Below are 12151 nucleotides of genomic sequence, written 5' to 3'. Positions count from 1 at the left end.
CTTCTACATTGTAGGAGTTCTATGATCTAACCAGCTTGCTCCCATTCATGCCCGACCTGGCCACTAGATTATGCCCCTAAACTCATTTGGCCTTTGTACTCTACATCACATTTTGCACAAAGCCCTGTTAACTCATTACAGAACAATATTTAAATCCTGCATAGATTTGAGCTGTGCTTCAGACTGCCCCAAATCTACTTCATGCAGGGCTATGATGCATCTTGTGTTTTCATAAAAACGGATTAGTATGAATTTATTAGCAATAATATAAAAGGCTAACATTACATCAGAACAGCACACACAGTTATTAACATTTGTGCGTTCCAAATTAAGGTCAGTTTAAAATTACAATCTTCATCAAGAAGCAGTCTGGCTTGCGCGAGGTTCATCTACATCTGCAATTTGATCAATATGGCATTCAGATGAAAAATTTGACATTAACAATCTAAAATTTACTCCTACACCTCTTAAGAATAACAAAATTCTGTAATTACAAGTAGAGATCTGATGGCAGGGCGAAAAAACGTTGCCTGGTTTTCAATTCCTCGGAACAGATGCCTTTTGTTATGTTCATAATGTGCACTGATAAAGTTGACCTCCACTTCGGTTGCGAAACGAGTCATGAATCTTTCTAAACGGCTAGGCAATTTCACATCTACGCCCTTGAATGAAACAAAAGAGAAGTCCATTAGTGATTTGACTTCCTGTCATCTGCAAGGCATGTTTCTTTGCTGTTGTCTTCGGTGCAAAATTATGGTCAGGACTATAAATTGTTGACTTTCAATTCAACATCAGTGTGATTTAGCCACAAATAATTACAGTTCATCATGCAATAAATCAAGAAATTCATCTTTTGATCTCCACAGAGAGAATTCATTCAATAATCCACATAATAATAATTGGAATGTTGTGCCCTCTGGCTCATAAAAGATATACAACTCAAGAAGAGTTCAATCCCATATGGAAGCAAATGGAGTGGCTTGGCTATCCCCAGTAGGGGTTGTTTAGCACAGGGCTAAATCGCTGGCTTTGAAAGCAGACCAAGGCAGGCCAGCAGCACGGTTCAATTCCCGTAACAGCCTCCCCGAATAGGCGCCGGAATGTGGAGACTAGGGGCTTTTCACAGTAACTTCATTGAAGCCTACTTGTGACAATAAGCGATTTTCATTTCATTTTCATTGTCGTTTGGATATGCTGGCCTATCCATCAAAAGTACCAATTAAGATGAGCATTACAGCTTTAAAAACAGGTACACAGGTTAGTATGGGAGCTCTTTTTAAAAGCATGATGGGAAATATAGCCAAAGTATAGACATGATGGGTATAGTAATGTGGGAACTGAAGAACCATAAGCCATAATATGGAATCACCTTCACAAGATGTTAGGCAAATGTTAGGTTGTTAGAGCACAAATTGGGAGGCAATCCCAGCCTCCTAGTGAAATAATAGGGACTATTTACAGCCTGTTGACTGCTCATTTCAGTATGTAAGGCAGTACAGTGAAATATGATAACTAAAAAGTGGACAGAACAAAAGTGGACATCCAGAGAGAGCTTCCAGTCTGGAGTGCAGGTCCAATATAGATGATGAAGAACAGCAGCTGGAATTCTCCTTTTGGGAAATCATGGGCGCAATTGTCCAGATTGGTAGTGAAGGGAATTGCAGCGAGCTTCCCAGTGCTCGGCCCAGCGAGGCCGGCAACACAATTCAACATTAATTGGTCCAACGAGGCCTCACAAGCTTCTCATCACAAATGAAGGCTCGCCAGCTGATCCGCTGGCAAACCCCACCCCCCCCCAACAAGGTCGAGAAGCACTCGCTCAGCCAACTTGCATCAATGGCTTCCAGGTGACCGGCCTCAAGATTCTAAGACGATGAGCTAGGGAGACTCCTCGATGCGGTGGAGGCCAGGAGGGATGCCCTGTTCCCCCGAGGGTCCCATAGAGTCAGCCACAAGGCAGCCAGTGCTACCTGGGATGAGGTGGCAGGAGCTGTCAACTCGGGGAGTGGGGCCAGGAAGACTGGCCTGCAGTGCCGGAAAAAGGTCAACGATCTACACCGGGTAGCACGAGTGAGTAGACACCATGCCCCCCCCCCCGCCCGTCAATGGAGCATCCACCCCCCAACTCCCCATGCGACCCCCAGCCCACCCTCCACACTTCCTCTCCCACCACTGTGAACCAAACATGTGGCTAATGATGCTCTGTGTCCCCTCAGGAAAAGCTTTCCCATAATCATCGGGGAAGGGCCCAATCTGCTGGAGGGGTGCCGGACTTAAGAATCCTCACCTCCTTCGAGGAGTGGGCCCTGGAGGTGACTGGGGTGACCACGGTCAGAACGGCCAGCGGAGGTTGGCGGACGGAACAGAGGTGAGGAACTACTGGGCCCCACCCAGAGGACCTGTCAGACGGGAGTAGTGATTGCCTTACTGACTGACCCATCCCTCCACTGACCACATGTCCATTCTCCCCACAGGTCCTCCAGCCGACAGCGCGGGCCCATCCCAGACAGCCCCCTCTCCCGACTCCGAAGAGAACACCTCGGAGGGGAGCTCCGTGGATGCAACCGTAGTCGCTGCACAGATGTCATCCCCACCCTCCACCAGCGCAGACACACCTCATTGGGGCATGTTAGGACACAGGCCTCTGGGGCACAATCTGGTGAGCACCACACTATTGCTGATGATGCACATCCGGTGGAGGCAGGAACCTCCAGGTGAGACAGCAATCGGAGGGGTGCTGGATCCCAGGATCCAACTGGCTTCCAGCCAGTCACTGAGCCTCTGGAACAGGGTTACCCGGAGCTGATGAAGACGATAGGGACCAATCTGGATGTTCAAAGGGGGATGAGAACATCTCTCCAGCAGATTCAGAGCCGCTTGGAGGAGCCCTAGAGGCTAAGGGTGCAGGAGATGGCGCTGGCAATGAGTGGCACCAAGGCCAACACTGCCAGGGTGGCGACCGCAGTGGAGAGCCTGACGCACAGTCAGCACCATTAGTTAAGGTGTCCAAGGCATGGCGCAGTTGGTGACAGCTATGGCTGAGGATTTCAGCAGAATGTTCGACTCGCCTGGGGGATGTCACCCAGTACCAGGCTGACTTTGATGAGGTTCTGTGGGACATGTCCCGCTCTCAGATGGGAATGATAGAGGTGCTGCAGAGCTTGATGCAGTTGCAGCTGGGCATGGCTCTGGCACTGCAGAGCATCGGGTTTGTGCAACACATTAAACACCTTTTCACAAAGCCATTATGATGCCTCTGTCACTTCCTTCTGCAATGTGGGCCAACCCCCGGGACCTTTGTCCATCTCTCCAGGTATTCCACCCCCCCCCTCCACGGTGGCCCACCCCTGCGGAGGGTCCCCCAACGCCCACTGGGGTGGCAAGCCCAGCACCCCCAGGGTCTTTGCCTGTGAGCAAAAGATGCTACTCACCCCCTCGGCTGCCCAGTGAAGCCCTCCCGCCAGGTTCACTAATCGGTGCCAGCGTGTCCAGTTGTTGGGGAGTCTGCTGAATGATGGGAGGCTGTTAGTTATGGGGTGGCTCCCGTTCATTGTATGGAAATGGAGCTTAAATGGTGATAATTGGTTTCTCACCAGACTGCATCACACACTGTTTGGCGCCTGGTGCAGATTTCATTTTTGGTCTCTCCCGCTATTCACCAACCTCATTACGCTTAAGCGAGAGCGGACTGAGGCCGGAGAATCATGCCCCATGTATTCCCGCCGGACAGCCCATTTGGGAAACTTCAGTTTCAGAGTCTTAAGTGCTGACACCAGGACTGAATCGCGGAACTTCTACTATGACGATAAGGGTGCGACTGCCGGAGAAATTCAGGATACGCTAATGGGTCAGCCCATGTTTCACATGGAATGTGCAAGTCCAACAGATGCCAGCATCGGATTCACTGCAGTTGGGATTGGCGGTAGAGCCTGACGAGACGGAACTGCAGATAAGCCTCCACTCCCCACACGCTCATTTCCAGCCAAGATGCCGCCACCCCGAAGGGCGGCCCCGGGATTGGCAGTGCAGAGCTGGAGACACTGCTGGATGCAGTGGAGGAGATGATGCGGGAAACCCCGTTCGCCTGGGTGGGATGGAGGCTTCCACTCGCTGACGTTAACCAGACCTGGTAGCTGGGACCATGGGCATCACCACCAGGACCGGGCAGCAGTGCCAAAAGAAGCTGCACAACCTATTTCCGGCTTTAAATGGTGAATTCGAAGGCAGAGGCAATTGGGCACCGTTTCCACGTATCGGTGTATGGAGAAAAGAACCAGAAGTGCACGAAAAGACAGAAAGAAAGATAGGCAAGAGCTGTGCTGAAGCTGCAGCTGGAGACAGCATGGCCGAGGACCGGACCCCTGGTGTGTTGGCCCAGCGATCAACGGAGCAGTTGATGCAGGTCATCCAGGACGGCTTTGCCAAGCAGAGACGGGACTGCCTGGGCCCGATTAAAGAGTCGATTGATCGGCTGGAGCACAGATTGGACACCCAGGATCGGGCGATCCAGAAGGTTGAGAAGGCGCTGGCTGAGCACGAGGAGCATCAAACAGTGGTGGTGCTGGAGGTGGAGATGCTACGGGACCAGCAGAAAAGGCTTCTGGAGAAGATGGAGGACCTAGAATAGGTCCCGCCAGCAGTACTTAAAAATTGTCGGGCTCCCGGAGGGGTCTGAGGGAGCTGATGCTGGGGCATACATAGCGGGTATGTTCGAAAATCTGCTGGGGGAGGGGGCATTCTCCCGACCCTTGGGAGGTGGACACGCCATAGAGCTTGCGAGGAAGCCACGAACGGGGGGACCCTCCAAGGGCAATGGGGGTGTGATTCCACAGGTTCCTGGACAAGGAATATATTCTTCAGTGGGCCAAGCGAACGCAGAGCTGTCAGTGGGACAACAGTATCCTGCGGGTGTACCAAGACCGGAGTGTGGAGGTGGCCAGGAAAAGGGCAGGCTTCAACCAAGTTAAGTCAATCTTCTTCAAGAAACAGGTGAAGTTTGGACTGCTGTATCCGGCTCAGCTCTGGGTCACATACAAGGACCAGCATCATTATTTTGAGTCGCCCGAAGGCACGCTGGACTTCGCGAAAAGAAAGGACTGGTGGGGGGGCTGAGAACTCTCGAACGTTGATGCAACTGGTTGGCTTATATTGGGTCTCTTTTTTATTTTTTCTCTTCTGTTTAAGAAGGGGGGGGGGGAGAAAGGTTTTTCATTTTCGGGTTTTCTTTTTGGTGGATGTTGGCTTCGGGTTTTCTTTTTGGTGGATGTTGGCAATGTCTTTTTCTTCGATGTGCACTTTTGTGGGATGGAGATGTGCTTGTTTGGGTTTCGGTGTTTGGATTTTTAAAATTCAGCTGGGTGATTGTGTGGGGATTGTTAGAGGAGGGAATTTGTCTGTATGAGCTTGGGGGGGGGGGGGGGGGGGGGAGAAGTGAGGGAACAATAGGTGGGAGACTTTTTGGCACCGGGGCAGGGGCCACCAAGCTAACTGGGTGAGCTAGCACACTGAAGCGCAGTTGGGGGTGTGCATATGTTTAGTTTATTGTATGGGTTAGGTTTCAGAGTGGTGTTGCTGGGAGGGGGGGGGGGGGGTAGTTGTTCTGCTGACGAGGGAGGGACTTTGGTTGAGGGACAGAGAGGAGGTCGGTGGTGGGGGCTGCCAGGGGGCAGGCCGCAGCGCATGGGCTGGAGACGGTCCCAAGAAAGGGGATGGCTGATCGGCAGAGGGGGGGGCCACTTTGCCTCCCAACTAGGCTGATCACCTGGAATGTTCGAGGTTGAATGGGCTGGTTAAGGGGGCGTGTGTTCGCGCACCCGAGGGGGCTGAAGGCGGAAGTGATAATGCTGCAGGAGACGCACATTAAGAGTAGTGGACCAGGTTAGATTGAGGAAAGGCTGGGTCAGTCATGTCTTCCACTCGAAGTTGGATACAAAGACTAGGAGGGTTGAGATCTTGATTAATAAGCGGGTGACATTTGAGGTGGGTAGAATAGTTTCGGATGTGGGGGTCGATATCTTATGGTTAGTGGTAAGCTGGAGGGGATGAAGGTAGTGCTGGTTAATGTACATGCGCCAAACTGGGATAACGTGGAATTTATAAAGGAGGATGTTGGGAAGATACCGGACCTGGACTCGCACAAGCTGGTCATGGGAGGGGACTTTAATACAGTTATTGGTCCCGGCCTGGATCGGTCATGCTCGAGAACGGGCAAGGTGCCAGCAATGGCAAAGGAAGTGAAAGGGTTCATGGAGCAGATGGGAGGGGGTGGATCCATGGAGATTTAGGCAGCCGAGGGTGAAGGAGTTCTCCTTCTACTCCCACGTGCACAAGGAATACTCTCCAAACGATTTCTTTGTTTTGGGTAGGGCCTTGCTGGCAGGGGTGGTGGACACGGGGTACTCGGCGATCACAATCTCGGACCATGCTCCGCACTGGGTTGACCTGCAGGTGAGTAAAGATCGCAATCAGTGCCTGCAATGGAGGTTAGATGTAGGGCTATTGGCGGACGAAGCGGTGTGCGAGAGGCTGCAGAAATGCATACAGAACTACCTGTAGGTAAATGATATGGGGGAAGTCTCAGCAGCGGTGCTCTGTGAAGGGCTGAAGGCAGTGCTGAGAGGAGAGCTGATCTCGATCCGGGCTCACAGGGACAGGACGAACAGGGCAGAGATGGACCGACTGGTAAAGGAGATTCTACAAGTCGACAGGAGGTACGCGAAGACTCCAGAGATAGGGCTTTTAAAGGGAACGGCGGAGGCTACAGGCGGAGCTTGGCCCGTTAACCACAGGGAGAGCAGTGGAACAGCTCAGAAAGGCGAGGAGGGCGATCTATGAGCATGGTGAGAAGGCCAGCAGGATGCTTGCACAGCAGCTCGGAAAGAGGGAGGCAGCTAGAGAAATAGGAAAAGTTATTGACAGGGATGGCAACTTAGTTGGGGACTCGGCGGGGCGAGCAAGGCGTTCAGGGATTTCTACAGCAGGTTGTACAGGTCGGAACCCCCTGCGGGGCCGGAGGGAATGAGGGACGACCTGGAGAGGCTGACTTTCCCGAAGGTGGACAGGGAGCTGGTAGAAGCACTTGGGGGCCCCGATCGCGTTGGAAGAGATAGTGGAGGGCTTGAAGGCCATGCAGTCGGGTAAGGCCCCGGGACCGGACGGGTACCCTGTCGAGTTCAACAAAATGTTCTCCGGGATATTGGGACCAGTGCTGATGAAGGTGTTTAATGAGGCAAGGGAAAGAGGGGTTCTGCCCCAGACAATGTCACTGGCCATGGTTCCGCTTATCCTGAAACGGGACAAGAACCCGGAGCTATGTGGGTCTTACAGGCCGATTTCCCTGTTGAATGTAGACGCCAAACTGTTGGCCAAATGTGTCCTCCAGGTTTGAGGATTGTGAACCGAACGTCATTGTGGAGGATCAGACTGGGTTCGTTAAGGGCAGGCAGCTGGCGGCCAATGTAAGAAGGCTGTTAATCGTGATCATGATGCCCCCAGAAAGTAGGGAGGTGAAGGTAGTGGTTGCAATGGATGCGGAAAATGCTTTTGACTGGGTGGAGTGGGATAATTTATGGGAGGTTCTGGGGCGGTTTGGATTTGGGAGAGGCTTTATTGACTGGGTCAGGACGACTTCGGACTATTTTAGACTGCACTGGGAGACGAGACAGGCATGCCCCTCTCCCCACTGCTGTTTGCGCTGGCTATAGAGCCGCTGGCAATTGCTCTCAGGGCCTCAAGGGGCTGGCCCGGGGGGGGGGGGGGGGGTGGAGCACAGAGTCTCACTGAATGTGGATGACCTGCTTCTGTACGTTTCAGATCCAATTAAGGGGATGGAAGAAATCATGGCAATTTTGGGGAATTCGCCTGGTTTTCAGGGTATAAAGCTTAATATGGGGAAGAGCGAGATGTTTGTGGTCCAGGCGAGGGGTCAGGAGAGGCAACTGGGGGAACTGCCATTCAGAGTGGTAGGGGACAGTTTCAGGTACCTGGGTATCCTAGTGGCGCAGGATTGGGACAGTCTACGTAAATTGAACTTGGTTCGGTTGGTGGATCAGATGAATGATGATTTCCGGAGATGGGATGCGCTTCCGTTGTCTCTAGTAGAGTCCAAACGGTGAAAATGACAGTCCTCCCGAGATTCCTGTTTGTATTTCAATGTCTCCCCATCTTCATTCCGCAGTCCTTTTTTAAGTGGGTCAATAAAGTTATAACGGGCAAGTCCCCGTGAGGAGGGTAATGCTGGAGCAGAATCGGGGAGAGGGAGGGCTGGTGCTGCGAATTTTAGCAATTATTACTGGGTGGCTAACGTAGCCATGATTAGAACATGGCTTGTGGGGTGGTCGGCATGGGAGCTTATGGAGGCGGCTTCTTGCAAGGGCACTATGATATGCAGACATGCACATAATGGAGATACAGACAGGCAGCTAATGAACACAAGAGAACAGGACATCACCAATCAGCAGGCACAACACTTGGGGGTGGTTTCCCACTATAACTGACATGAGGTACTCACATTCTGTCTCTTTCCACTGGGGACATCTACAGAGTGAGTCAGGGTGTATATACACATCACATAACACCTACAGCACATGGCTGAGAGCTAGTCTGGTTCAGTCAGACAGAGTAATCACACTTAGGTTAGCAGAGAGTCGAATTCACAGAGAACTGAGAGACGGGTTCAATAAATCAGATTGAACTAACTTCAAGGTCTGGAGTATCTTTCAATTAAAGCTGCATCCAGTTGCAGCCTGTGTTATCTCAGTGTGCTTAACATGACAGGCACAAGTTTGGGGGGCGCGCTGGTAACTGTGCCTCTGCCATTCCCGCCAGCACGGTACTCCACCAGCCCCGTGGTGGCGACGGCGGCCTTGAGTCCGGGGACAACGGAGGAGATATGTGGGAGCATCGGTCTGGTCCCCAATCTGCGATAATCACTGGTTTGCCCCGGGGAGGATGGACAGGGGGTTCCAAATATGGCGGAGAGCAGGGACTGAGAGGATGGGGGACTTGTTTATAGAGGGGAGCTTTCCAAATACGAGGGCGCTGGAGGAGAAGTTTGCATTGGCGGGAGGAAACAGATTTTGGATATCTGCAGGTGCAGGACTTTCTGCGTAGACAGGTACCAACCTTCCCACCCCTGCCGCTAAGGGGGATTCAAGACAGGGTAGTTTCCAGAGGATGGCTAGGTGAGGGGAGCGTTTCGGACATTTATAAAGGAACTTATGGGATCAGAGGAGACGCAGACCGAGGAGCTGAAGCAAAAGTGGGAGGAGGAGCTGGGGGTATTGATAGAGGAGGGCCTTTGGGCCGATGCGTTGAGTAGAGTCAACGCGACCGCAACTTGTGCCAGACTCAGCCTGATTCAATTCAAGGTCGTGCACCAGGCTCACATGACAGTGGCCCGGATGAGCAGATTCTTTGGGGTGGAAGATACAAAGAAGAAATCTACAGCACAGGAATAGGCCCTTCGGCCCTCCAAGCCCGTGCCGACCATGCTGCCCGACTAAACTACAATCTTCTACACTTCCTGGGTCCGTATCCCTCTATTCCCATCCTATTCATGTATTTGTCAAGATGCCCCTTAAATGTCACTATCGTCCCTGCTTCCACCACCTCCTCCGGTAGCGAGTTCCAGGCACCCACTACCCGCTGCGTAAAAAACTTGCCTCGTACATCTACTCTAAACCTTGCCCCTCTCACCTTAAACCTATGCCCCCTAGTAATTGACCCCTCTACCCTGGGGAAAAGCCTCTGACTATCCACTCTGTCTATGCCCCTCATAATTTTGTATACCTCTATCAGGTCGCCCCTCAACCTCCGTCGTTCCAGTAAGAACAAACAGAGTTTATTCAACCGCTCCTCATAGCTAATGCCCTCCATACCAGGCAACATTCTGGTAAATCTCTTCTTCACCCTGTCTAAAGCCTCCACATCCTTCTGGTAGTGTGGCAACCAGAATTGAACACTATACTCCAAGTATGGCCTAACTAAGGTTCTATACAGCTGCAACATGACTTGCCAATTCTTATACTCAATGCCCCGGCCAATGAAGGCAAGCATGCCGTATGCCTTCTTGACTACCTTCTCCACCTGTGTTGCCCCTTTCAATGACCTGTGGACCTGTACTCCTAGATCTCTTTGACTTTCAATACTCTTGAGGGTTCTACCATTCACTGTATATTCCCTACCTGCATTAGCCCTTCCAAAATGCATTATCTCACATTTGTCCGGATTAAACTCCATCTGCCATCTCTCCGCCCAAGTCTCCAAACAATCTAAATCCTGCTGTATCCTCAGACAGTCCTCAGCGCTATCCGCAATTCCACCAACCTTTGTGTCGTCTGCAAACTTACTAATCAGACCAGTTACATTTGCCTCCAAATCATTTATATATACTACAAAGAGCAAAGGTCCCAGCACTGATCCCTGTGGAACACCACTGGTCACAACCCTCCAATTAGAAAGGTGCGCAAAATGTGTGGGAGGCCCAGCGAACCATGTCCACATGTTCTAGGCATGTCCAAAGCGGAGGGGATTTTGGCAAGGGTTTGCTTCTGTCATGCCCAAGGTATTAACAACAAGTGTGCCATTGAGTCTAGAGGTGGCAATTTTTGGGGTGTCGCAGGATCCAGGAGGAGAAAGAGGCAGACGTTCTGGCCTTTGCTTCCCTGGTAGCCCGGAGGCGGATATTACTAGCATGGAGGGACTGAAAGCCCCCAAGTCGGAGACCTGGCTATCGGACTAGATCTCTCTGTCTGGAGAAAATGAAGTTCGTCTTGGAGGGTCACTATTCAATGGAGGTGGCAACTATTCATCGACTTCTTCGCGGAGAATTAATAGTCAGCAGAGAGGGGGCGGGGAACGAGGTGGTATTTGCACTATGTACATGGTTTATATTGCTGCTGTTACACTGCCAAAAATACCTCAATAAAATGTTTATTAAAAAAAGTCATGCACACAGCCTCGGTATCAGGCCAAACTCGGTATCAGGCCTGCAACCAGTGGTCACACACCAACTACTCATTGAGGGAGTGGAGGCCCTTCCGGTTGATGAAGGCCACACCCTTATGGTTGATGAACGGCACACCCTTATGCGCCGGTGTCCGCACCACAGGGGTACATGTGACTCATCGATCACTCCCCGGACCATGACAGCGATGGTGGCAAATCCCACTGCCTGGGCAACTTGGTGGGATCGGTCCTTGCTGAAGGTAATGTATTGTGATGCCCAAGCATATAGGGCACCCATCATGGATGCAACTGTGCACAGAAGTCTGGGAGATCCCAGACATGTCCCCAAACACCATGACAAAAACATTCAGGGAGACCAGCACCTTGACGGCCACCCGGAGCAAGTGTTCCCCCCCATACTCCCACAGCTCCAGGTACACCATGATCCGACATAGATGTCGCTTGGTCCCCCAGGTCCGCGTATGCAAGGTGCTGCCGGTATACACAAGGCCTGATAGGAGGACGACGCCTTCCTACCTCCTCCTCGACCTGCTCGACGGTCGGCTCTCCATATTCACCAGCTGGCCCCTGGTCTTCTGGGGCAGGCTGGTGTTCTACAGGGTCCTCCCCAAGCAGCTCCTGCAGCCTCGAGTGTATCTGCCAGGGCTGCGGCAGCCATGCAGATGCTAACCATACCCTGTACACCAAAATCAATTGTCTGCAGAGGGCAAGCATGGCGAGTACTCCCGTGCCCACCCAGGTCCAACAGGCTACACTGCAGCCCATGCCCCATATGTCCCCTCTGCCCTCCCGATCATGGGCCCACTGCACTAGCCTTTCCCCACGATACCCCTCCCCCTGCACCGCAGCCCTATCTCCATCAGCGCCCGTCACCTGGGGCCTCCTGCCCCACTGCCCATCCTGCCAGCATCAATGGCTCCAGTCCGGTGTCCTCCAGTGAGTTTCCTTCTTGGGTGGGACATGTGCTACCCCGCCAGTAGGGTGCCACCTGGGGCATGTGCCACCGGTTGGCACCATGCAAACAGGGCTGGCTGTCCGTTGGGACCATAGCTGTCGTGTGTTCTCTGTCCAGTGGCAAGGTGCATGGGTGCAGGAGTGCAGTGGACAGGCAGGGTCTGGTGCTGGTGTTCTTGCAGGAATGCAGTGGGTTGGGCATTTGCCAGTGAGCGTGACAAGGGCCATG

The 12151-nt window shown here is 52.3% G+C and overlaps 1 protein-coding gene across 2 annotated transcripts in view; it reads right to left on the bottom strand.

Moving 5' to 3' along the window:
• Window positions 1-12151, bottom strand: part of LOC140391875 (anoctamin-7-like) — a 147856-nt gene that overhangs the window by 117935 nt on the left and 17770 nt on the right. For both annotated transcript variants that reach the window (XM_072476866.1, XM_072476867.1), the window contains exon 2: window positions 495-662. In XM_072476866.1, the coding sequence (XP_072332967.1) occupies window positions 495-662 (168 nt within the window). The remainder of the gene's footprint in view (window positions 1-494; window positions 663-12151) is intronic.

The sequence above is a fragment of the Scyliorhinus torazame genome, chromosome 15, assembly GCF_047496885.1.
Source record: "Scyliorhinus torazame isolate Kashiwa2021f chromosome 15, sScyTor2.1, whole genome shotgun sequence".
NCBI classification, from domain to species: Eukaryota; Metazoa; Chordata; class Chondrichthyes; order Carcharhiniformes; family Scyliorhinidae; genus Scyliorhinus; species Scyliorhinus torazame.
Note: the sequence above shows the minus strand (reverse complement) of the source record. Positions and strands in the feature narration are given on the sequence as shown.